Source organism: Ptychodera flava, chromosome 19 (assembly GCF_041260155.1).
Source record: "Ptychodera flava strain L36383 chromosome 19, AS_Pfla_20210202, whole genome shotgun sequence".
Lineage (NCBI taxonomy): Eukaryota > Metazoa > Hemichordata > Enteropneusta > Ptychoderidae > Ptychodera > Ptychodera flava.
This window is the reverse complement of record NC_091946.1, coordinates 21,441,397-21,468,815: the sequence shown is the minus strand read 5'-3', so window position 1 is coordinate 21,468,815 and position 27,419 is coordinate 21,441,397. Positions and strand designations below refer to the sequence as shown.

General features: G+C 37.8%; 2 protein-coding genes across 2 annotated transcripts; one reads left to right on the top strand and one right to left on the bottom strand.

Moving 5' to 3' along the window:
* Positions 1-9,336: 9,336 nt before the first annotated feature.
* LOC139118890 (GPALPP motifs-containing protein 1-like) lies at positions 9,337-22,131 on the bottom strand. Its single transcript, XM_070682448.1, has 5 exons — positions 21,973-22,131; positions 20,061-21,247; positions 19,017-19,181; positions 15,918-16,082; positions 9,337-14,608 (listed from the first exon to the last, which is right to left on the bottom strand). Exons 1-5 carry the CDS (start codon positions 22,085-22,087, stop codon positions 14,450-14,452), a joined length of 1,791 nt encoding a protein of 596 aa, XP_070538549.1. The 5' UTR covers positions 22,088-22,131; the 3' UTR covers positions 9,337-14,449.
* A 61-nt stretch (positions 22,132-22,192) lies between these two features.
* On the top strand, positions 22,193-26,774 carry LOC139118891 (peptidyl-prolyl cis-trans isomerase NIMA-interacting 4-like). Its single transcript, XM_070682449.1, has 4 exons — positions 22,193-22,347; positions 22,756-22,823; positions 24,060-24,179; positions 26,509-26,774. Exons 1-4 carry the CDS (start codon positions 22,296-22,298, stop codon positions 26,665-26,667), a joined length of 399 nt encoding a protein of 132 aa, XP_070538550.1. The 5' UTR covers positions 22,193-22,295; the 3' UTR covers positions 26,668-26,774.
* Positions 26,775-27,419: the final 645 nt, after the last annotated feature.

Here is a 27,419-nt window from a genome sequence, read left to right as displayed (position 1 = left end):
GGGTCAAGGTCCAATCGGGCGTTGCGGCTAAGCGATGAACTCATTTGCATGATCTTTCTAAAAAGCATAATCGACAGTGATCAGTGAGTGATGGGGTCGCCATCCGGCTAACTTGATTGTGAAGTTGAGAACTTGAGAATAGTCATCCCCCAATGGATTTTTTCCCTCTCTATGTGAAGTGACATAGTGGTCATCAAGCTCAAACTGTGTAATTTTGGAACAAAATATGTACTCGATACCAGCATGACACGGCAAATGCTGCAAGGTTCACGCAGCTGACTGGATCGGAAGTTTTAAGGAGGATTATCAGATTTTCAAACATATTTCAATGACGCTGATGGATTTCCACAATATCAGTCATCAAGCAGGATACAACCTGACTCTGTTGGAGTGAAGGATGTGCCCTCATTGTGCCGATACTATTTCACCAGTACCTCTGTCAAAGTAATCAAAGTTTGACCTTTGCGTGTGAGCTCTATCACCTGTCTTTTATCAATCATCCATCAGAGTCATTTGGATAATTATTCTCTCTCTCTCTCTCTCTCTCTCTCTCTCTCTCTCTCTCCTTCTGAATTTATAATCGGTTAATCGGATATTTACCTTGCTTCTTCATTACAGCTGTTTCATATACAGTTAGCGTTCTGTAAATGTTTTGTTTTGGCATTGATGCCAATATAGTGAATTCTACACTGATGCATCACAGTGCTTGTGTTGATAGTAACCATAATTCAAAGTGATCTGCTTGTTTAAAAGCGACCTGCATACCATAATCATTCAAAATGATACTCTTCAGAATTGCCTCAAGGAGAATATGGTCCTTGATTTAGCTCTCCCCGTAAGCATGTGTCCTACAGCTGTATCAGCATACATTACTTCCAACAGAGCCAAGAAACTCCCGTATAGTGACCTGTACCCCCAAAAGAAACACACTAACAAAAAACAAAAACTCATGTCTAGGTGTAATCATCAAGTCGGAGGACAAATTTCTGATTTCATGACTGTCTAATGCATCATTTTGGTGTTGCTGTATCTTCACTGCTTTCCGCAACAGAGGCCTAAGGGCCTGCCAAATGTTACAAAACTAAAGGTTGTTAAATGTATACTGTCACCTGTTCCAATTTTGCCACAGTTACCATGGAGAGAGAAAATCTAACCAATCATAGATTTTAAGCGGGTGGCCGCTTTTTAAAAACAGCGCCCTTACATGGGCATTTTGAATACCAAGGAACGCCCCTTTGACCATATATACCATATATAAGCATATTTTTATTACAGGTGACTGTTTACTTTTAAATGGCATTGTTCACTGACAAAGCATGTAGTGGAATAGATACAAGTCTCGTCACTGGACTTCATATCCATCATGGGCATACACATCACTGATGACTTCCCGGGACGAGGACAACGATGAACCATTTGCATTAAACCATTCCATGATGGTCGGTGTCGTTGAAGTAGCCGTGAGGTTTTTGAAAGCAAATCAACATGCATTACATGTCATCTTTCACATGCATTTGATCTTGGAAGTTGCTCGTACTTTAAAAAATGCAATGCTAATTTGCTTTTGTTTGCAGAAGTTGATATTGATTGTGCCAAAAGCAGTTATGTCAGAGTGAGCACCAAGTGGCAGCAGGGTTAGAGGTATGACATGGTTGAGAAACATTAATGGACTTCTTCATACAGTGGGTTTTATATGCCTGACATGGAAATGTGCTTGCTGCCTTTCTACAGTAACTGCTGTCAGTGTCATTCCCATTACTCTGCCGTATTGTCACCACCGATAATTTGCTTCTAACTGCATGGCCCTGTACAAAGTATGCACGTTATTGTTTCCAAGTCTATGAACAGAGCTGTTTACAGTCAACACTGATGTCAGCAATTATTGAACGCCAACATCAACGATGGCATGTAAGACCAAATACACTCTTGACATGATTGGAACTAATTTAGGACAATTGGATAGTGAAGTAATATCGATTTAATCTACAAATGTAAGCTCATATGCGTTTCTTTATAAGTTACACACTTGTATTTATGAGTAATTTGTAATATCGAAACATTAAACTATAAGGCACCTAACACGTTTGAGAAATTTGAAAAATATACAGATCCAATTATCCCAATTGTGTTTCTTGTACAATAATCATTGTAACAAATAAAAGACAGCGATATTTCCCTAATTTGCAACATTTGTATTACGTTTCTTCTCATAGTACTTACTGCATTTTTGAATTCATTTACGTACATTATATACAGTACAGTCACAGCTCAACTCGTGTGCATGCATGGATATAACATGTGATCACTTAATAATTTGATTTAAGGTATGTACCAAAAATTATACCATATATTGTAAATTTCACATGTTAATGTGTCTTATGAATGGGTGAGAATTGAATTGCCACATAAACTACATTGACCTCTCTCACATGACGCCCGATCATCCCATGCTTTAATTCAAGTACGCTTAATCCTTCTATATAAAAACATCAAACTAATCCCATCTTTAATGCCATAAGCTCAGTTTGACTAACATAGAGCTATGGCCTCTTTAGTTGGTTGGACTTATTATTTGACATTTTTGAAGCAAATTTGAAAAGAGTATTTGTATGACTTCCCTCATTTTTGAAAGCTAAAATGAGTCTCGAGAATGTAAAATAAAATGGACATTTTAGACACGTTAGGCACGTTAGGTACCATACTTTTTAGGTGTACACGAAACATTTTTCCATTCGACGTTAGGCATTTTTTAGTTCGACATACAGGTTGAGGTTGTCATTAATCGGCTTGCCCATTGTCACTTTAGATAGGCTAGATATATACATGTTACATTTTTCCTCTATTTCCTCTATTCCTCTATTACATTAAAGTTTGCACGAATTACATTAAAAGATCGTGGCTAGGTCTAGATGTAGGCTTGCACGAAATACATTCTTTACATTTAATACTTCTTTTACATGTATTACATTTATTACATAAAAGGTCTGCACGAATTACATTTAAGATCGGGGATTGGTCTAGATAGGCTTGCACGTCATACACTTTTTACATTTATTACATTTTATGAAAAAGCGTAAATGAAAACGGTGTATTTCGTGCAAGGCCGGCCCAATCTCCCGGTGATGTCCAACCGTCCCTCCCGACGAAGTCCCGATAGTTAAGTGTATTTCGTGTGGACATTTTATGAAAAAATGCATAACAGCCCCAATAGCTGCGAATTTTACTGAAGGACATGTACAGAAGTATCATTGCTCGCTGATTGGGACCATGCCTATGTGTTTTAACAGTTTAAATAATAAAGAGATGCCGCATTCATAAAACGGCGCCCCCACGAAAAGTACAACAAATGCAGTATTTCCTGCACATACACATCATGACCATAAAAGAAACAAGCATGCCATTTACTTGAATGCACGATACACGGTGGCCAACATTTTGTTGTTGTAACCTTTATTTTCTCTGTTGATAATGGCGGGAAATCTAAAATGATGTTAAAACGTTTGAATGTACATGCCACTTTCGACACTTACGAAAGTGTTATACTCTTTTTAGTCTTTAATGGGTGTTATTCACAGAAAAGTCGGAAAATGGGAGGGGAAGGATTTTGAGATCGGTTTATTACACATTCGCAGCTATTGGGGCTTTAAATGTAGATGATGTATTTCCTGCAAGACCCGCCCAAACTTCCGATGATATCCGATCGGCCCTCTATCGAAGTCCCGATCGTCAAGTAAAACCAGATATGAACTGAAAATGTTCACGTGTTTCATTGTGTATTGCAGTTATGTGTAAATTTAAACTTTTGCCACATGTTTGCAACTTCATTGAAAGTGTTATGATCAACATAATGAACAATTTTCACAACAGATTAATACCATAGGTCATTAAATATAAAAATATGAAATTAGCTGAAGTAAAAAATACTAAATTTCTTTGGCTGCTGTCATTGTATCACCACTTTATATAACAAGTGTAATTTTCTTTGATCAAGTCCTTCAAACCATATATGCCAAACTGTGAAGGCTCATTAGATATGCATATCATAAACTAGCTGACATGAAAATGTGAAATGACTTTCACTATTGTTTTAACTGGTATCATCTATGTATATAGCATGTTTTATCAAAGTCCCGGTACATATCCCTAGTTAGCCAAATTCATTAAAGATGCAAATCAGGAATTGGCCAAAATAAAAATGCTTGATAACTTTGAATAATTTTGTATCGAAGTATCTTCAATGTACATAGCAAGTTTTGTCAACTTTGACCAATCAATCAAGATATATATTCTTATTTAAGAAAGTTCGTTATATATGCAATTTAGGAATTGGCTGAAGTAAAAAAATGTTTAATGACTTTCAATAATGCTGTATCATAGTATCTTTTACTGTACATAGCAAGTTTCGATGGGGTCAATCAAAATATCTATCCTTCATAAGAAAGTTCATTAAATATGCAAATTAGGAATTGGCTGAGATAAAAATGCTTACTAACTTTCAATAATGTTGCCTCAAAGTATCTTCAGTAAACATAGCAAGTTTCGTCAACTATGGTCAAGTCAGATAGATATTCCTAACTAGGAAAGGCCATTAAATATGCAAATTTGGAGTTGGCTGAAATGAAAATGCTGAATGACATTCAACAATGTTAAATCATAGTATCTTTAATGTACATAGCAAGTTTCATCAACTTTGGTCCAGTCAATTCGGACATATCCCTAATTAGGAAAGATCTTTAAACATGCAAATTAGGAATTGGCTGTAGTAAATATGCATAATGGCTTTCAATAATGTTAAGTCATAGTATCTTCAATATACATACCAAGTTTTGTCAACTTTGATCGAATCCATTCAGATACATATATATCCCTGATTAGGAAAGTTCATTAAATATGCAAATCTTTCATGTCACCCTTGATACCTTTCATGGCTGATATATCTTGGTGTGATCAATATCTGTAGCAAATCTCATCAAATTGTGTGTTGTCATTCTCAATGTATATCCATTTTTTCTAAAATCATTAATTATGCAAATGAGCAAAAACTAATCAGTTCTTGCCATTTGCAAACTGAATCTATGTACCAAATTTCACTCTGATATGAAAAGCCATTTTTGAGATATTTGGTCAACAGACACACAGACACACAGACAGACAGACATCGCTGCAACATTAGTCCACGAGTGTGAACACGTGAGTGAAAAATAACATTGTATTAATTGTAAAGAATTCATTTTGTGCAAAGCCCTCCCAAACTCCTGATGATGTCCGATCGGCTCTCCATCGACGTCCCAATCGTGAAGTAAAAATGAATTAAATATAAAGAATTAAAAATATCTTTATGAGATATAAAACATCAATACATGGAAATGTGCTTGCTGCCTTTCTACAGTATCTGCTGTCAGTGTTACTCCCATTACTCTGCCTATTGTCACTACCGATAATTTGCTTCTAACTGCATGGCCCTGTACAAAGTATGCACGTTATTGTTTCCGAGTCTATGCACTACGCTTAACTTCACAGAGCTGTTTACAGTCAACTCTGATATCAGCAGTTATTGCATACACTTTTATTACAAATACACTCTTAACACGATTGGAACTAATCTGGGACAATTGGACAGTGAAGTAATATCGATTTAATCTACAAATGTAAGCTCATATGCGTTTCTTTTTAAGTTACACACTTGTTTTTATGAGTAATTTGTGGTATCGAAACATTCAGCTTTAAGGCACCTATCACTTTTGAGAAATTTGAAAAATATACAGACCCAATTATCCAAAATTAGTTCAAATTGTGTTTCTTGTACCATATTCAATTTACCAATAAAAGACAGCTATCTTTTACTATTTTGCAACATTTGTATTACGTTTTTTCTCATAGTACTTACTGCATTAAGCTGAATTCATTTACGTACATTATATACAGTACAGTCACAGCTCAACTCATGTGCATGCATGGATATAACATGTGATCACTTAAAGGGACATAACTGTTGACTAATTTTTCACTACTCTGTTTCAATGTATCACTACAGAATTTTACTGCAATCCGATCATCATGACCACTGCTCGGTGTCCTGCTTGCCAACACAGCCTGTATATGTGAAATGACCATTGTTATTGTTGATAAATGTATTCTAGTCAGGACCTAAATACAAAATTTAAACAATAACAATGCAGATTATACTCATATGGGGTATTTTTGTGAGCTAAATATTAAAAATTTCTCCATGGTTCAGGGATTCACTCCAGAAACTGCAGATGATACACAGAAACAAATAAAATAAAAAATGACCAAAGTTACAGCTAATGGATCTTTAATAATTTAATTTAAGGTATGTACCAACAATTGTACCATATATTGTAAATTTCACATGTTAATGTGTCTTATAAAAGGGTGAGAATTGAATTGCAATATAAAATACATTGACCTCTCTCATATGACGCCCAATCCTCCCATGCTTTAATTCAACTATACTTAATCCTTCTATACAAAACATCAAACTAATCTCATCTTTAATTCCATAAGCTCGTTTTGACTAACATAGAGCTATGGCCCGCAGTTGGACTTATTATTTGACATTTTTGAAGCAAATGTGAAAAGAGTATTTGTATGACTCCTCTCATCTTTGAAAGCTAAAATGAGTCTCGAGAATGTAAAATAAAATGGGCATTTTAGACACATTAGGCACGTTATGTACAATACTTTTTAGGTGTACACGAGACATTTTCCTTTCGACGCCAGGCATTTTTAGTTCGACATACCGGCTGAGGTTGTCATTAATCGGCTTGCCCATTGTCACTTTAGATAGGCTAGGTGTGTACATGTTACATTTTCCCTCAATGTCCTCTATTCCTCTATTATTACATTAAAAGTTTGCACGAATTACATTAAAAAATCGTGGCTAGGTCTAGATGCAGGCTTGCACGAAATACATTCTTTACATTTAGTACATTTTTACATGTATTACATTTATTTCATTAATGTTCTTCACGAACTGCATTATAAGATTCGGGCTAGGTCTAGACTGGCATGCACGAATTACATTCTTTACAATACATTTTTACATGTATTACATTTATTACATGGAAGTTCTGCACGAATTACATTTAAGATCGGGGATTGGTCTAGATGGGCTTGCACGTCATACACTTTTTACATTTATTTCATTTTATGAAAAAGCGTATTAAATGAAAACGGTGTATTTCGTACAAGGCCGGCCCAATCTCCCTATGATGTCCAATCGTCCCTCCCGACGAAGTCCCGATAGTTAAGTGTATATTTCGTGTGGACATTTTATGAAAAAATGCATTACAGCCCCAATAACTGCGAATTTTATGCATTATTTTCATGATTTTATTTTCAAACCAAAGTTGGTTCGTGTAAATGTGCTAACTGAAGGACATGTACACAAGTATCATTGCTCGCTGATTTGGACCATGCCTACGCGTTTTAACATTTTAAATAATAAAGAGAAGTCGCATTTATAAAACGGTGCCCCCCACGGAAAGTACGACAAATGCAGTATTTCCTGCACATACACATCGTGACCATAAAAGAAACAAGCATGGTGCCATATACTTGAAAGCACGATACGCGGTGGCCAATATTTTGATGTTGTAACCTTTATTTTCTCTGTTGATAATGGCGGGAAATGTAAAATGATCTTAAAACGTTTGAATGTACATGCAACTTTCGACACTTATGAAAGTATTATACTCTTTTTTAGTCTTTAATGAGTGTTATTCAAAGAAAAGTCGGAAAACGGGAGGGGGAGGATTTTGAGATCGGTTTATTACACATTCGCAGCTATGATTGCGGCTTTAAATGTAGATGATGTATTTCCTGCAAGGCCCGCCCAAACTTCCGATGATATCCGATCGGCCCTCTGTCGAAGTCCCGATCGTCAAGTAAAACCAGATATGAACTGAAAATGCTCACGTGTTTCATTATATTGTTAAGGTCGCCAACAAGCATTCAGGGTGAGGGTGCAAGTTGGGAACTGCGTTGAGATGGGGCGTCTTGAAAAACACACGAATAGTTCGTAAATTGTGGTTGTCAGCTGTCACACATTACATTTATTACAGACGGCCGCCAAAACACTACAAGACACAAAATGGTGGGCATGGCTTACAGTTTAAATATCACAAACTAGTAAAGAAACTGAGGTGTGGCACAGTGAAAGTATACTGTCCAAGTAATACACATGCACATAGCTGACATTGCCACACATTTTCAAATATCTCAGAAACACAGAAATTACTTGTCAAAATGAAATAAGACTACATAGTCATAAAGATGAATGTTCAATGTACAAATGCTCAGTATCAAAATCTTCGGATGGCAAAGATTACATACCTGACAAAGTCGGATTACAAGAGTACAAAAGTGAGTCACCTACAAGACACAAAATGGTGAGCAAGGCTAAGGGTTGACACGTGTAAACCCTATATATATATATATATATATATATATATATATATATATATATATATATATATATATATATATATATATATATATATATATATATATATATAATATATATATATATATATATATATATATATACGAATAGGGCGCCACCAACGTCGGAATGTTTTGCACTTTTTATCATTACGTAAATGAGTATGTGGCGCCACCAACGTAGGAATGTTTGGCACTTTTTATTCATTACGTAAATGAGTATATCTGGAAATCTTTAAACAGAAATTATTCCAAATCAAATATGCACTTAAATTAGCATTCCACAAAACCCTGTCACAATATTATATTGCAGTTATGTGTAAATTTAAACTTTTGCCACATGTTTACAACTTCACTGAAAGTGTTATGATCAAACTCATGAACAATATTCACCACAGATTAATACTAAAGGTCATTAAGTATACAAATATGTAATTAGCTGAAATAAAAATACTAAATTTCTTCGACTGCTGTCATTGTATCTTCACTTTATATAGCAAGTGTAATTGCCTTTGATCAAGTCCTTCAAGCAATATATGCCAATATGTGAAGGTTCATTAGATATGGATATCATAAATAAGCTGACATGAAAATGCGAAATGACTTTCAATATTGTTTTAACCTGGTATCATCGATGTACATAGCATGTGTTACCAATTTTGATCAATCCCGGTATATATCCCTAGTTAGGCAAATTCATTAAAGATGCAAATTAGGAATTGGCCGAAATAAAAATGCTTGATGACTTTGAATAATTTTGTATCGAAGTATCTTCAATGTACATAGCAAGTTTTGTCAACTTTGATCAATCAATCAAGAGATATATCCTTAATTAAGAAAGTTCGTTATATACGCAAATTGGGAATTGGCTGAAGTAAAAAAATGTTTAATGACTTTCAATAATGTTGTATCATAGTATCTTTACTGTACATAGCAAGTTTCGTCAACTTTGATGGCTTCAATCAAAATATATATCCTTCATAAGAAAGTTCATTAAATATGCAAATTAGGAATTGGCTGATGTAAAAATGCTTAGTAACTTTCAATAATGTTGCATCAAAGTATCTTCAGTAAACAGAGCAAGTTTCGTCAACTATGGTCAAGTCATATAAATATTCATCATTAGGAAAATCCATTAAACATGCAAATTAGGAGTCGGCTGAAGTGAAAATGCTGAATGACTTTCAACAATGTTAAATAGTATCTTTAGTGTACATAGCAAGTCACACAACTTTGGTCCAGTCAATTCGGACATATCCCTAATTAGGAAAGTTCTTTAAATAAGCAAATTAGGAAATGGCCGTACTAAATATGCTTAATGACTTTCAATATAATGTTAAGTCATAGTATCTTCGATTTACATACCAAGTTTTGTCAATTTTGATCGAATCCATTCAGATATATATATCTCAAATTAGGAAAGTTCATTAAATATTGAAATTAGCAATTATCTTTCATGTCACCCCTTGATACCTTTCATGGCTGATATATCTTGGTGTGATCAATATCTGTAGCAAATCTCATCAAATTGTGAGTAGTCGTTCTCAATGTATATCCGTTTTTTCTAAAATCATTAATTATGCAAATGAGTAAAAAACTAATCAGTTCTTGCCATTTGCAAACTTAGTCTATGTAACAAATTTGACTCTGATATGAATAGCCATTTTTGAGATATTGGGCCAACAGACAGACAGACACAGACAGACACACTGACATAGCTGCAACATTAGTTCACAAGTGTGAACATGTGAGCTAAAAATGACATTGTATTAATTGTAAAGAATGTATTTTGTGCAAAGCCCTCCCAAACTCCTGATGATGTCTGATCTGCCCTCCATTGACGTCCCGATCGTCAAGTAAAAATGAATTAAATGTAAAGAATTAAACATATCTTTATGAGATATAAAACATCAATAAATATAAAACATCAATAATGCATTAGCAAAGTGCATTCCAAAATCTTTCACATGATCTTCAAGGGAAACATACCAATTTTATGTATGTTGCATTGTAAGTGAGACACAAGCTTCCTGTACACCCACACTTTGCATTACTAGAAAACATCCATTAGTCCTGACTTGTACCATTGCAGATTACCTTTCTGATAACATTTTCTTCATTTAATTTGAGCATAAAGTTGAAATCTGACAAATGACAAATTCATGATGTCTGATGAACAAGGCGTAGAGAGAGAGAGAGAGAGAGAGAGAGAGAGAGAGAGAGAGAGAGAGAGAGAGATTGATTCGATAATTGTCAAAGTTTCCATAATGGCCTTAGCAATAACACTTTAGCAGGAACTACACAAGTCCTTTGAAAGGCAACTACTGGATTAACCAACTGGAGTAATCTTCTAATGAACAATCTGTACATTTCTTTTAGTTATATCCTTTGAAAAAAGTCTATATTTTTCATTTGCCATACCAGCTGATATTGACTCGTACAAATATGTACTTTTTTGGTCATATCCTTTGAAAATAGTCAATAAATTGTTGTCACCATTAAAGCCACAATAGCTGCAAGAGTGTTATCAACCGATTTCAAATTTTCCCCATTTTTCCAAGTTTTCTTTGAATAAGACCCCCTTGAAGGCTGAGAAAGTGTATAACACTATCATAAGTGTTGAAAGTGGCATGTAAATTCAAATGGTTTAACAGCATTTTAGATGTCCCGCCATTTTTTCAAAAACTACATGTGACAGAGAAAATAAAGATTACGGCAACAAAATGTTGGCTATCATTATAAAAGTATGTTTATAAACGTAAAGAAAATGGCATCATGCTTGCTTCTTTTGTAATCATGATGTGTACATGTATGTGCAGGAAATACTGCAATTTTTGTAATTTTCTGTGAGGAGCCATTTTATGAGTGCGGCACCTGTTTATTATTTAATCCTTTAAAATGCGTAGGCATGGTCCAAATCAGCAAGCAGTGATACTTCTATACATGTCCTTCAATTAGCACATTTACACGAACCAACTTTGGTTTGAAAATACAATCATGACTAGAAAGCATTTGCAAGCAAAAGCGAAGTTCCAGAGACCAGAGCGGCGGAAGAAACAAGAGAATGTGTGACAAAGATAGGTGCAGTGCTTTGGATTTTAATATTCAAGCACCTACCTATAGTTAAGGGCTGATAGCAGTAAACACCATGATAAAACTAAAAGCAAGGCAGTCCGGGGAATTACAGTACACAGATTACAAATGCCTACATGTACGGTAAAAACGCAACAGATACATACTGGGGCGACAACGCATGGAAATGTATATCAGATGACATTCTCGCGAGCCAGAGCAATAATTTTCGCTCCACTGACCTACGCAAAAATCAATCGCTTGACGGGTAGCGCTGAGTTGTTGCCGTAAAGTGGTTTACGACGATGATCAGACGAGAGGAAACATCGGACCTAGGCCGTTGAAATTGAAAACCAAGGCCACATGCATTTTCATTTGATTAAAAGCACAGACTAAAACATTTTTCATTGCTATGTCGCTGTTTTCACAAGATACTGACCGTTTGATCTTGGAAAGTTGAGTTGCTTTTACGTGCAGCCAACGCATGCCGGTGCGGTGACAGACAGTTCACTATGAATGCCTAGCCCTGCATGGCAGGGCTGTGTTACCGTCACTACACGGCCTCGCAGACTGATATAGGAAAAACCGGTGGTGGCTCCGCAGAAATACGGCGGGCAGTTTCTCCGCCAAAACAGCCGATTTTGAATCCAAATTTTGCATTGATCTTCGTTTTCGAGCACACCCACCTCGCCTTGGTACACGATGTGCCCAGCCGCGCTTGTAAACTTACGGAAAACCTACTTTTCTCTCTCTATGCGAGCGAAGCGATCGTACTGCCGCCATTGTTATCTCATTAGCATTCTGGCGAAACAGTACAGCGCCACGTACGGCGAGTATTCAGAGAAAAATAAAATCAAAAAGCAACAAAAAACAGCGTAAGAAAGCTAGAATTATTAATAGCTGAACGCAAAATGATAGTTGAGCAATGCAAAATAAAAAATAAATAAATAAACACACAAGAAATGCCCGTAAAACCCGTCCGAGCTGAGCGATGACGTCATAAGCGTGTCGCAATGTATTCTGGGTAATTAAGGTAAAATTTGTGTATAACATGTTCTATGATAGTAATACCGGAAATAGAGAAAGAAAGAAAGAAAGAAAGAAAGAAAGAAAGAAAGAAAGAAGGAAAGTGAGCAAAAACTAACAGTTCCAGAGCTGGTTTCTGGAACTAAAAATAATGCATAAAATTCTCAGCTATTGGGGCTTTAAGGTAGTTTGCACCTCGAAATGAATGAATTAAACTTCACTTCATACTTTCCTCAAGCAAACTTTATACAATTCTCTTCCAAAATCAAGAATAAAAATCTTGGGTCACCCTGCAAATTTTGGTACTCAAGAAGAAATTATCCAACATTTACTGATATTGGAAATTAAAAATGGCTGCCATCCCTGTCTTATCTCTGTGCGGACAAATAAAATTTTCGAATTTCCCAAAAATAAACAAGTGAAAATTTTGTATACTTCATAAGGTTCAAAATGAGCCACCACAAGGAGAAGGTCAAGAGAATATTGTCAAAATTTGAGATACCGAATATCTGTCCCAAAGGCACATTCTACCTTAATATCTTCCAACTTGAAGAGCAAGCCATCAAATTATTCAATTTGCCAAATGAGAAACAAAACAGCACTCACAATTATGCTTTCAAAATTTACATGACAGGTCTGATAGTCTCCCCACACTTCAGAGTCACTTGTGGTTAGGAATACGAACCCTGTGACCCACAAAAAATGGACGCTATGAAAGAATCTACTTTCAATGCAGCGTTGCTGTACACTTGGAAGTAGCGATGCTGTGATTGGCTATCTACTGTGAGTGTGCAATCACTTGAAACATTTGAATTATGGCATGTGCTGTGATTGCTGGCAGCAGTGCATGGAACATGATTTTTTCGTCTTGAGCATGTTTGCCCCTCATCAGAAATCTCACCCAAGAATGCATGGAAGATCAAGTTTGTTGGTAACAGGTTAGAAGGTATGAACGTAGACAAGGAGTGGAAGCCATCTATGCTAGTTTATTGAAAGACTTTGCCTTTAAGTGAGACAAAACAGTCGCTTAACTTTACTTCTTTTTTATGGGTCACAGGGGCCATGAAGATACATGTATGTCTTCAATGCACTCAGGAATCTCTGTAGACTGAAAGGTCAGTCACTTAACCCTTTCACCCCCAGTTCCCTGTATACAGGTCCAACTTTGCCATAGAAAACAATGGATTTGGGACAAACCACGGTGGTGAAAGGGTTAAGGTGCTCTCTACACCCCCTCTTAGAAAGGTGAAACGTAGAGAACGCCCTCCAGCGAGGAATCTTTCAGTCTAGAATCTCTGAAATGATAAAATCAGAGAGAATTGTGGGATATATCTTGTACTGTGTGCTGCACACCCATAAGGACACTGACAAAAATTCTAGACACCTATAAAGTGGTTCCATAAAGCACCTGACGGCTAAAAATTTAATATGAGTATGTATCACAAGGTTATACTGCACTGGCAAACTGATACATACAACTACAGAACAATATACTTCCAGCCAACTTTTTACACCAAATATATAACACATTTATCAGCCTTTTATATGATATTTCTCTTACGCGGACAGTTTTAAATAATGAAAATTTATTTGTGATGCAATTTTTTACGATGAGAATACAATAAAAAAGACTTTAATGGTGTATATTTCATGTACTGATTTTTACGAAACTACAACTTTCAACTACAATTCTGCATACAAGAGGTTATTGCTCAACCTCCATTTTAGAGTGGTTCAAAATTTGGATCACTAGTTCCTTTGCTTGTGACAAAGAAAATAACCAACAAGCATGTCTCTAGTCAGATCATTATTAACGGACCGTTCCATGATGAATGAAAAAATTAGGTCATGGCAAAAGCAATGCCGATGCAAACTGACTTGAAATCTATATGTAGGCTCCACTGTTGCTATGCTGAAATTTACTGTCAAGGCCAGCAGCTTGTTTCATCATTCGTTTCTTCTTTGCATCATCAAATCGGTTGACTTGTAAATCAACTTCACGATCAAACGGACGCCTCTCGTTTGGTTTGTATCCCTCTTCTTTCTGTTTCAATGCATAAAACGCAGGAAAATATACATTTTGATTTCGATAGCATGGTCAACAACTGACCGTTAAATCATTGACATTTCGTGTACAAAGACAGACAACATGTAAAGTTAAACCCTTATCCTGTCAAGTTCATCTGTCATTATCAGGTCCACTTGATTAAAACCAGTGAGGCACAACATGCCCATCCCATATGTTGCATTTTAACAGAGATTTGAAGATTCAAAGGCCCTTAAAAACAGAGATACTATACTGTTCACATGATTTTTTACAAACTTGCCTGGCCATGAAATACATGCAAAGTGGGAGATATTACCAAAACATGTAGGTTTGGGTGCAATACTTAAAGCTCATGGCCCAATCTAGCCTGTGCCTCTGTCATATCAGCATTGAGTGTCATTTGTGCCGCATCAGACACATGACGGAGAGGAGTGTCTGATGCAGCACAAATGACGTGAATGCTGATACAACGCAATGTTGGGTAATAACCAATTTATCATACACACATGCCAAGAATTTACAAATGATAGGAAAAACCTTAAGTTTTGGGGTTTCACTTTTTTCCACCTTCAGATAAATATACATGTAGGAATGTTCATGTAAGCAGGCTTCATTCATTAACTATGTGATGTTTCCACAGAAGTCAACACCACACATGGCAATTCCTCCATATTTCAACGAACGCCATAAAAAGAGATAGCGGGACTCAGGAAACGTATCAGGGGAAGAACTTTTTTTGGTACAATATGTTATTACAATTGTTATAAATCCCAAACTCTCCTATGCTTTAGAACACTCCAGGTTTCTATTACTGGTATGCCGGTTGTCATACAGAGCAGAGGGAGGCAGCCTTTTTGTTTATTTACACTGAGAGTTGCGATGTCAACAGGTGACACGCATGTGACATCGCTCTCATGCCGCCCACTTACTGCCTTTTTGGCCGTCCGGTGTGATCCTTCAAATTTTTTCTGGAGCTTGTACAAAAGTGTCAAGAACTTGAATGGAACTACAACAGGATAACAGTTCAAGATTCAAAGACACTATTACTGTATTTTAAATAGCTACCCAAACTACTGGTACATGTATCACAGTAGACAACAATGTAAAATACTTTGATTGTCTTTCCCTTTTGCGAAACACCACACGTCTTTGTACATACAACTTCCCCATAACCAGTCACTTTAAGGCTATATTATTCAAATCAGCATTGGGAGATTTAAGCCAATCAGTGAAAATATTGGTGACATTGTAAGCATGTTACAGGTAACTGACCAATGACATCAAAGCGTCATTTTTTAAAACTTACCATCTTCCGTTTCCTTTCTTTTGTGTGCATATCTACCAAAGACTCAGACCGTTTGTCCTTGTTGAAACTGGATATCTGTTCAGCTATCTGTTTGTCCCTTTCAGACATCATACGTGCCTCTGGTCGTTTCTTGTGTTGATCCTGTTGACCTTTCTCCCTTCGTTCCTGTGAGCAGAAAAGACACTGAAAACTGCAAATTCCAGACCAAAATTCTGGGTTTCCGCCCTCAACATTCCTACATTTCGACCACCTCCCATTATCCTGAAACCAGTGAAGCCTTGTCTTCTTGCAATTGTAAGACCAAGTAATAACATTCAATGTAAATTATTGTTTTCCGACGTCAAATAAAGAGAGCATACCAGGGATGGGAATACAGGATGTTGTTGTTTAAAGCTTGATTTGTCAAGGTAGTTATGGGCCTTCTGGAATGATATTTGGACTCTTAAAACTTTTAAGATGCATCTGACATCTGATTTTTTATTCTTGATTTTGGAAATGAATGGCTTTAAGGTTTCCTTATGGAAAGTTTGCAAAAGTTTAAGTTTTCAATTTCCTATTTTAAGAGTTGCAGTGACTGAAAGCACATCTGAAGAGCACTTGACCCAATCTTAATGATGAAAACAGCAGGGTTCTCTTAGGGGGCCCTTCCATAGATTTTTACATTGTGGGATCCCCTAGGATTTTGTTTATTTGCAAAATTGTTCACTGTTGGCCCAGATTTCTTCAGTCATGTCAACCAGAACATTGCCAAAATTCTTCCCTGTTATTGTATGATTGAACCATATACATGTACAGTGTAAAATTGATTTTTGGTTGTTCCTAATGACCACTGGGTACTATCTAAATTTAATTAGAAAACTATTTACCAACACAGCAAAATTTTTTCACAAAAATGGGTTTGGAACTGTTCTGGGTTTTGAAAAGGCACGTTATGATATGAATGTACTTTCACACGGTGATATTTTTCCATAATTTATTTCAATTTGTCAAATGAAGCAATCAATCAATGCACAGTACAAGGCAAATCACACAATATAAAACAAAACAAGTCATCGTTGATGACACAGTCCCCACTTGTTAATGGGTACTTTGATTACAGGTCCTCAGAGAGGATAGAGTCCTCTTCATTAGGTCTGTGATAAAAATACTTTTGAATAAATTTGCTTGATACATGTCTGAGCTGTAGTTCAGGACATGAAAGAAACGTAATAAAATGGCCACATGGCGGCCTTATTGGATCGTATCACAGAACAAATCTATGTGCATATGTATGACAGTCATCCAGCTCTATGGTTTGCTCAGAATTAGATATATGCATAATTAATGAGGTACAGTATGAAGCATCATAAGGTCTCCCATCATACCATATATGAAGGGTGTACCACTTGTGGTTCCTGAGTTATGGACAAATATGTATATTTAAGGTCAAAGGTCATCGACGTCATGTGACATTTTGTCAAAAAAATTGTAGTGCTAAGTTATCCCTATATACCAAAAATCAGACCTCTAGCTCTATTTGCTTGCTCAAAATTAGATATGCACATAACTAATGAGGTACAATATGTGGCGTCATAAGGTGTCCCGTCATACCATATATGAAGGGTGTAGCACTTGTGGTTACTGAGTTATGGACAAATATGTATATTTGAGGTCAAAGGTCACCGAGGTCACATGACATTTTGTCAAAAAAATTGTATTGCTAAGTTATCCCTATATACCAAAAATCAGACCTCTAGCTCTATTGGCTCGCTCAAAATTAGACATGCGCATAATTGATGAGGTACAATATGTGGCGTCATAAGGTGTCCCGTCATACCATATATGAAGGGTGTTCCTGAGTTATGGACAAATATGTATATTTGAGGTCAAAGGTCACCGAGGTCACGCGACATTCTGTAAAAAAAATTGTAGTGCTAAGTTATCCCTATATACCAAAAATCAGACCTCTAGCTCTATTTGCTTGCTCAAAATTAGATATGCACATAATGAGGTACAATAATGAGGTACAATATGTGGCGTCATAAGGTGTCCCATCATACCAAATATGAAGGTTGTAGCACTTGTGGTTACTGAGTTATGCACAAATATGTATATTTGAGGTCAAAGGTCACCGAGGTCACGTGACATTTTGTCAAAAAAATTTTATTGCTAAGTTATCCATATATACAAAAAATCAGACCTCTAGCTCTATTGGCTCACTCAAAATTAGATATGCGCATAATTAATGAGGTACAATATGTGGTGTCATAGGGTGTCCCATCATACCATATATGAAAGGTTTAGGACTTGTGGTTACTGAGTTATGGACAAATATGTATATTCGAGGTCAAAGGTCACCAAGGTCACGTGACATTTTGTCAAAGTGTCTGAGATATCTGCGTGAACGGATGGACTCATGGATGGACTCATGGACGACATGACCCAATCTAAAAGCCCCCTTGACTTTATCTTTGGGGACTAAAAACTGTGTAACTGCATCCTTTTTGCAATATGAATACGATGAGAAACTAAATTTTATTTTTCTTGGCCTTATACATGGGAGTCTATGGACTGCCTTATACATGGGAGTCTATGGACTGCCTTATACATGGGAGTCTATGGACTGCCTTATACATGGGAGTCTATGGACTGCCTTATACATGGGAGTCTATGGACTGCCTTATACATGGGAGTCTATGGACTGCCTTATACATGGGAGTCTATGGACTGCCTTATACATGGGAGTCTATGGACTGCCTTATACATGGAAGTCTATGGACTGCCTTATACATGGGAGTCTATGGAGGTGAAAACTAAAAAGTCCTCTAACACGGCCAAATTTGATTGCATTGTGAAACAAATTGATGTGCATCTGTATGAGGTAGGGTACTATCCTTGTACCAAGTTTGAACGAAATCGCTCCAGGCGTCTCTGAGATATCTGCGTGAACGGACGGACGCACGGACGCACACACGCACGCACGGACGCACGCACGGACATGACCAAACCTATAAGTCCCCCGGACGGTGTCCGTGGGGACTAATTACAGAGGGTATTTTGTTAACAGAAAATTGAAGCCAAAAATCTACACAAACATTTCAATTCATTTAAGTGACATACCATCGCCTTCCTTGCTTTATCGGCTGGAGTATCTGTCCATCCTGAGCGATCCTCCATGGAGGGACCTGCATTTTTCCTAAAACTTCTGGGTCCCAAGCCAAATGCCTTGGAATATTCCGGTAGTTCAGTCATCCAGGATTCCCTCTTAGGGGCTTTGGGTTCATCCTGATAGCAAGAATGATATGAAATGATTCAATGAGATTAAAGTAGTACATCACCGAAGTTTAAAAAGTGTAGTCGTATACCTGAAGCAATTTTCCAGACAAAAGTTCTCCACTTCACAGATATTTAAATAATGCCCTTGAACATGTAAGTCATAAGTTTGCTTTGATCTAACACAATACTAGATAGGTTAGCCAATTTTATGTTGAGTGTGTAGAAACTTTCCAAGGTCAGCCCTGTATGAGTGCTTACCTTACTATACTACATGTAACTGTGCAGCCTTAATCTCACCATACGTACCCGTCTCAAAGTTGTACCTTAAGGGTGTAAACAATACATCATGCAATTCCAAGGAATATGTGCATGCATCGCGATGTCTTTTTCTACCCCTTCCTATACATGTACTATTCCTGCCATAGGTTTGAGGAAAGACCAGGTCCCAACAAAATCATACTAGGAGAAAGGAGGATTACAACTAGTGTACAAAGTCATCCCTCAAACATTCTCTCATCATACATAAAAACTGATAAATTTGTAAAAACTATGAAAAGTTTCTCAATTCATAGTGAGGAGAGTTGGTAAATTCTTTGTTTTGTGTACACTAAAATTCCAAAAGGTTGGCGGGTTAGTAGTTGATAAAAAAAATGTAACACAAAATCAATATGCCAGTATTTGAGAGCTTTATCATACACCCTGCTCATTGCTGTAACTATACCAGTATGCTTCTGCGAGATATAATGTTACTTAAGTTTTGCCGAGTTGTGTTTAATACATGAGCGTAAACACATTTGAAAATACTTTTAATCCTCTTGCTACCAGGCTCCTTAGACAAACCATAGAAATAAATACAACTTGGGAGAAAGAGGATTAATGCTTCCTTACCTTTCCCGTAAGTTTATTTTTCATGGCTCGGGCACGTTCTTCAATCTCTCTCACAACTGAAGATTCAGAGATTGGTTGTGAGGACGGCATCGGTCCGATGATATCCTCCTCCTCTCCCTCATCATCAGCATCACTTGGATGGTTGCCATGGTGCATGTGTCGCCCTCCAGTGTCCTCACTTTTCCTATATCCAGGAGGCAAAGCCGGTCCATATGAAGCACATGAGGGTGAGGGCGTGATAATAGGGTATGCCCTTTCTTCATCTTCTTCAAGTTCTTGTCTCTTTTGATACCCTGGGGGTAGAGCTGGTCCATATGCATTCTGCAAACTCATTTCAACATCTTCATCTTTATCATCATCAGGCTGTTTTCTGTATCCAGGTGGTAGTACAGGTCCATAGGAACTATTCAAGTCCGACGAGATCCCATGATTACTGCTTTGTTTATCCTTCTCTCTCTTTTCATATCCTGGTGGCAGTGCAGGTCCAAAAGTATTTTGTGAAGCCGTTTGGGGTGGTTTGTCAACTCTCCCTTCACTGTTATCTGGCTTTTCATACCCAGGCGGTAGCGCAGGCCCAAAAGTACTCTGTGAACTCAGCTTTGAGATTTTGCTGTCTTTGCTTTCCTCATATCCTGGTGGTAGTGCTGGTCCGTAAGTATTCTGTGCACTCTTGTTTGAGAATTGTTCATGTGTTTTGCCAGTGTCACCACTCTTTCTATAGTCCGGTGGCAATGCGGGTCCATAAGAATTTTGTGATGCTGATGTTGAATTAGGATTGCTCCTATTTTCACCACCTTCTCTCTTTCCGTATCCCGGTGGAAGTGCAGGTCCAAATGTGTTATGGGAGCTCACGTTTGACATTCCGTCATCTCTGTGTTGTCTGTCGTCACTTTCCGTATGTCCAGGAGGCAATGCAGGTCCATAGGTATTTTGCAAACTCCTTTTGGAGACATGTTCGTCTCTCGTTTCTGTCTCATCTCTCTTCTGGTATCTGGGTGGAAGTGCTGGTCCATGTAAGTTTTCTGATTGCGTTGAAATGGTTATGACGTCTCCTTCATCATCGTCACTTTCCTGTGTGAATCCTGGCGGTAGTGCAGGTCCATATGTATTTTGTGATGGTGAAACTCTGCTGTGTCTGCTGTTTCCAGAATCACTATAAACACCAGTTGCCTCTTCTCTCTGTATCCCTGAATATCCCGGGGAAAGAGAGGGCCAAGCCATTTTATCAAAATCGATATACAACAAATGAACATTTCAGTGATATGATTAGAACAAAATGTTGAAATAATGTTCAATTAATCCCTATATATACAAAGTATACAGTTTAGGGCAATTATGCTGTACTCTTTGGCAAATTGAGCATGTGTCCCCATTACGCTATTATTCGCTTTGGTACATGTAAATGCCATGGAGGTACTATGGGCATTCCAATGTAAAAATGTGTTTCCTACACATGTCTCACAATGACAGGTAGGGACTTTATTATCGCTATGACCTAAGCCCACAAAATTGTTATTAAATACCAGAAATTTTAGGGCCGGTTGGGTTCAAAACGTCACGAATAATGGTTATGTGAGATTATCAAGAATATCTTTTGTTCGACCTACTGCTACGTAAAACCGTGTTTTAATGCTTGAGTTTTTGAATTCCAGTACTACGCGTTAAACTATTTTTGCGTGAGACCTGAAGCACTAGCGGTTATGTATTCTAGCTGCAGTAAATTTAGCCTGTGGACTTCCCCGAAATATGTTCGTGCCCGTTTTGCGTCCGAACACAAACAATATACCTGGAGGAAACCGCGGGTGACGTTGCTGCGCAGGGTCCACAGACTACAGATGACGGTCCTACAAAAAAAGAAAAGCTGAGGCGTGTAAACTGTACAGAAATGCTATAAATTTCTCATTTGAAATACCTGGAGGCAAACTTGAGCCGCCTGTACCCTTTCCTCCGGCATCTTTTCCGTTGTTACCGCTATTCCGTCGCGTTTTAAACCCTGGAGGCAGCGCTGGTCCATGATAGGAAGCCATTTTGGGGTCAAGTCAGGGGTCAATTTATAACGAGCGATTTTATTTGTTTCAAATTGGATTAGCATATCTTTAGCCAATCGAAGTATGCGTTAGATTAGTGTGCATGTGTTTGATGCCACACAACTCCTCTGAATAACCTTCCCAAGCAACAAGGCTTGTCGCATGTCGCCAACTGAACGTCGTTGTCTCTGTGTCAAGTGAAAGTAATATGCCGAAAAATAAAGGTGGCGGCGGTGGAAAAGGCAAAGGCGGCGCTAAAGGTAAGATTGTGACATTTGTACTGGGTTGGACCGAAATACGCGTTTGTGTCCGACAGACCATATTTTACAGACAGACCATTCATTCCATTGGACTTTAATATAGATAGTAGTAATAGACTGACAGACTGGTACTTCATAAAAAATATTTCTTTTACATGCTTTCGATGAAGAGGTGGAGAGAAAAAAATATTTATTTTATTTATTTATTTATTTATTCTTTAATTCGAGAACGTAGAAACTTCAGAAGAAACTTCGATTAGGAGTTTAAAGTCATTATGAACGGTTTACTTGTATTTGTTCCGATAGCATAGACTGGGGGGGGGGGGGGGCTTCCCCAATCTACTGTCTTTGATTTAAACAACTTGCCTATAGTATACAATATTTGAAATTCTCAAAATCTTACCGTAGGTGGTGCTGCAGAGGGTGATGACTCTAAAGGCAAAGGAAAGCAGGCTAAGGGAGGCACAGCTGTAAAGGTACTGTTTGTGGTTTTCTTTTCTTTTTTGATAGTCTTCCAGGATTAGACCTCATTTCCAAACTCAAAACTGCAGTAGTTTTGGGTACCAAAACAAATATGCTGGAAGATTCACTCATGTTTGGGTTTCCGCAGACACCAACCCCCAACTACAACTGAGCACAGTGTACATGTAGGTTTAGTACCGCCCACAACTGACACAGCAGTCATCTCAAACACACAAAGAGAAGGTCAAGCCTAATTTAAATTAAATAGTTACAAGTATCCCAGGCAAGTATCAAGCCAGCTTACAGATCAATAACAAGGAGTGTTATCATTCACTTCATAATCAGGAGCTATGGGGGCAGTCTTCTTACCCCAATATACTGTCAATAAACTCAACCAAACATACAATATGATTGGTTCTAACAATATTTTGTAAGAGATTGGATATTACACATGCATGCCTTCTGTCATGGTTTGGGTTGGAGTTTGTGGAGATCCATACAAGACTTGATCTTTCAGTCTGCGAATAAGAGAACAAATGGATTTTAAAGATCTGAAGTGTTACATACACGCAAACACAGTGAGCATGCCATACAGGTAGTCACTTGCTCATACCCATGGTAACATTAATCACTTTTGGCCCCAGTGTGCCAAAGGCACTTGCTAATGTCGCTCTGTCAGTCTAAAAGTGTATCAGTCTTTTTGTCCCAAAGTCTGCCAATAGAACAAACTTATGGAGCTCATTGTACTCAAAAATTATTTCTTTGAATGTAACTTGTGTTTAGATATGTGGAATGTTTTAATTAATATCTGGAACTGTAGATATGGCTGGAATGATAAAGAAAAATTAAAAAAATTTTCATGGCTTCTAAGTGACTTTGTTTGAGTGAGTGACTTTGTTTGAGTGTATATACCCTAACTTTAGCTTGTAATCTTTGAATAGCTTAACAGAGTTCTTCAAAGTTATGAATGCATGCCAAGGTGGGGACAGTGTTGTAGTTTTAGTCTTTTTGATGTGTCTATTTCCATCCCCCATGAAAAATGCTCCCTTGCTCTCAGAGTCAAAACTTTTGAAATCTTCACAATGATTTCATTTCCCTTTTCTCCCTCCATGAATAAATGTAAGCAATTAACGTGTGATACATTTTTTGACATGCAATATAAACAAAAGTTACACTGCCTTATGTGCCAGCTGACATGATTGAATCTCTCTCTCTCTCTCTCTCTCTCTCTCTCTCTCCTCCCCCCCCAGGTGAGGCACATCTTGTGTGAAAAACACTCAAAAGCGATGGAAGCCATGGAGAAAATCAAATCAGGACAGAGGTTCAATGAAGTAGCATCACAGTACAGTGAAGACAAAGCAAGACAAGGGGTATTAATCATTATTGAATCACTCCACTTTTAACCCTTTCGCCACTGTGGTTTGGCCCAACCCCATGGTTTTCAGTGGCAAGGGTGGACCTGTTTACTGGAGAAAAGGGGTGTACAAACAGGACTTGACAATTTTTTTCCAGTTCACTTGTCCGTCGGACAAGTGGATTTTCAATTTCACTTGTCCTCACAAAATTTTACTTGTCCTCCATTTGTAATATTCAGGACCAAAATACTTGTGACGAAATTCCGTAGCGGCTTTCAGGGCTTTCTCATTTTGGTAATTTTCGCCGATGTTGACGCCGTTTTCCTCAAAGGTTCACATTGAAGTTGCCCTGCGTACGGTCTGTGTGTTCCAGGCGTTATATGGCCTCCACCACAAGAGGCCGTATAACGCCGGGAACACACAGACCTGTACACAGGGCTAACATTGAAGGTACATATCATACATCGGCTTCCCGTGTTTGGCAAGCATAAATGCCGTCGTAAAAAGATTGGTCAGTTTCCATCGCTGGTCATTGTCATTCGGTTTATACATTGCAAGTGCATGCAATGAGGGTGTTGGCAAGTGAAAACCGTATCGGGCTCAGCGGGACCCATAAAATTTCCACAATCATTGTCCCCGTCACGATCTCATCTGTGATGCGCCAAACAGTCCAAATGCGGTTGACTAAACTCATGAGACCTTATCAATTCAACACAAAACATGTCGCATCCGTCAAGAAAAGCATTTCGCTTGGTTTGGCAATGGTGGGGATTTGAGACACGACGTACAGAACATTTTGGAACCATCATATTTCAACCAAGGCGACTGTGCTTTCCTTTTCGGGAGATAACGTCTACGGCATTTTTCCTCATCATAATGCTTATCTTTAGATCTTTTGTCAAAAACATCTTTCTATTTCTAATCATCTCATCGAGTCGTCTATTCTCAGACGATTCCACTCAAGCTGGCCCTCGTGGCGCCGTCGTAAATCATCACAACGTCGTTTCTCAGAGTTACACAATGCCCATCGTCATAAACCATACACCTCTTTACGGCAACAGCTTTGCTTGATTTTTGCGTAGGTCTGCGGAGCGGAAATTACACTCTGGCTCGCGAAAATGCACAATGCCTTGTTTGCGTTGGTGGAAATATTACCGTAAAATACTCATATTTACAGTGATCACTCCACAAACTATCTGCCAACAATGTACGTCTACCTCGTGAGGCCGCATAAATGATTTTGAAGTACTGCACGGTCGATCGCCGATAAGCAATATGATTGGGATTTGCAATTTTTTACCTAATTTGTTTGGGCGGAGCAGTTAGCATACAACAAAGAAATGCTGTTTACGCCAAATTTTAAGCGACTTATTTAATTGGACGATGAAACAATTTCATGTCGATCAACGAAAAATTGCAACATTGGAGGGGAAGACTGCATTAACTTGCATGGTACCTGAAACCCGAGTCCTTGCCTGACCAACTCGGGTGACAAACAGAAGACTTTTAATCCCCCAAGGTGTGAATGTTCAATTGTTATGTGTATCTAAGCCAGCTGGTGCCATTGTAGTGCCATTGTAGGAAAGGCAGATCTGTGAAATCGATCCTCTAGGGGAAGTAGGGTATCCGAAGTTAATGGAGCTTTCCCGTAATGGTGTGAATCTGCAAGTGAATCTCAGAAGAATGTCACAATTTATCTAAAATAAGTCAGTGATTGACATTAATTTTGTGTGAACGACAACGCAAATCGGGCGACACGTGCACAAACCGCAACTTAGGTTTGCGTTGATTGCGCCAGAATTTGTATAAACAACATGTCCGGGCGGGCGACCAGATTTTATTTTTGACTTGCCCGAACGTAAATTTCATTTGTCCCGGGCGTCAGGTGATAGGAATTGTCAAGCCCTGACAAAGTGAAGTTCCACATTCCCCTAAAACTTGCTACAGAAAATTAGGCATATTTCAGGCCAGGGTAACAGCAACTCTTACCAAATTTTTCTCAACATTTCTGTCATTTATTCTAATAATAGTTGGTCTTCTCCAGACAGCACATTAAGTGCCCATTCTTTTGCTTATCATCACAGCCTATGTGTCAATTAGGTGCATTGTTATTGTTGAGAAGTGTATTAATATTCAGACTTAAACTTAATTTTGAATTTGTTGTGAAAGTGTGAGGGGGCTGTAGGAAACACTCAAGTTACACTATCACAGTTAAAATTCATACATGTACATGTACATATAATAATTGTAAAGCGCCTTGATCACATGTACTTGTGGATATGTGCGCTATATAAGAACCCAATATATTATATTATTATTGAAGTTTTTTCTCCGTTTTTTCCAGGGTGATCTTGGATGGATGACAAGGGGTTCAATGGTAGGACCATTTCAAGATGCGGCATTTGCTCTTCCAGTCAGCACACTGGCAAATCCAAACTATACAGATCCACCGGTGAAAACGAAATTTGGCTACCATATAATCATGGTAGAGGGAAAGAAATAAAATGCATTGATAGAAAATCTAAACTCTTTACTTTAACTGTTTAATTAACTTCTAGCATGTCTTAGATCGTTTTAAAAGTAACAATAAAAAGATGGGCTTTTTTGTAATTATATTTGTAGACTGCTTGATTCAACTTTATTTGTACAAACACTTCCAAGGTGAGTTTCTTTGGAACAGGGCTAGGCTGGGGATGTTATGCTTTCACCCTAGTTCTCTGTATTTAGGTCCATCTACCCTTTTACACAATGGGCGATGTACCAAAGTCTACTGGTAAAAGGGTTAAAGTAAGCTAGCATGTCTGTCCCTAGACTGGAAGGACTGTCACTCAAGAGGGTAATCTCTACAGTCCCAGTCTTAGTGTAGGGCATAGAAAGCGCCCTCATGCGACGGATCTTTCAATCTAGTCTGTCCCCATCATAACAGTACAATATGCACATGCTATTGCTAGCATGTGCAAAATATCATAGACACATCTCATGCTTGAAGCACATTAAATCGGTCTCCATTTATGCAAAGTATTATCAAGTATGCAAATCTTAGGATCATGACTTATTACGAATGCAGAATATTCATACACTTCAGACCTTGCATTAGAGCTTTTCAAAATTTCTGAGTATCATTAAAATGTCTTGAGTTGAGAACTATCTTTAGTTTGTGGTACATCACAGTGGCATAGAAGTCATATAGAATATTCAGAGAATCTCCCATTAACCCTTTGAGTGAATGTAATTTTTCCCACCAAAATTTTAGTG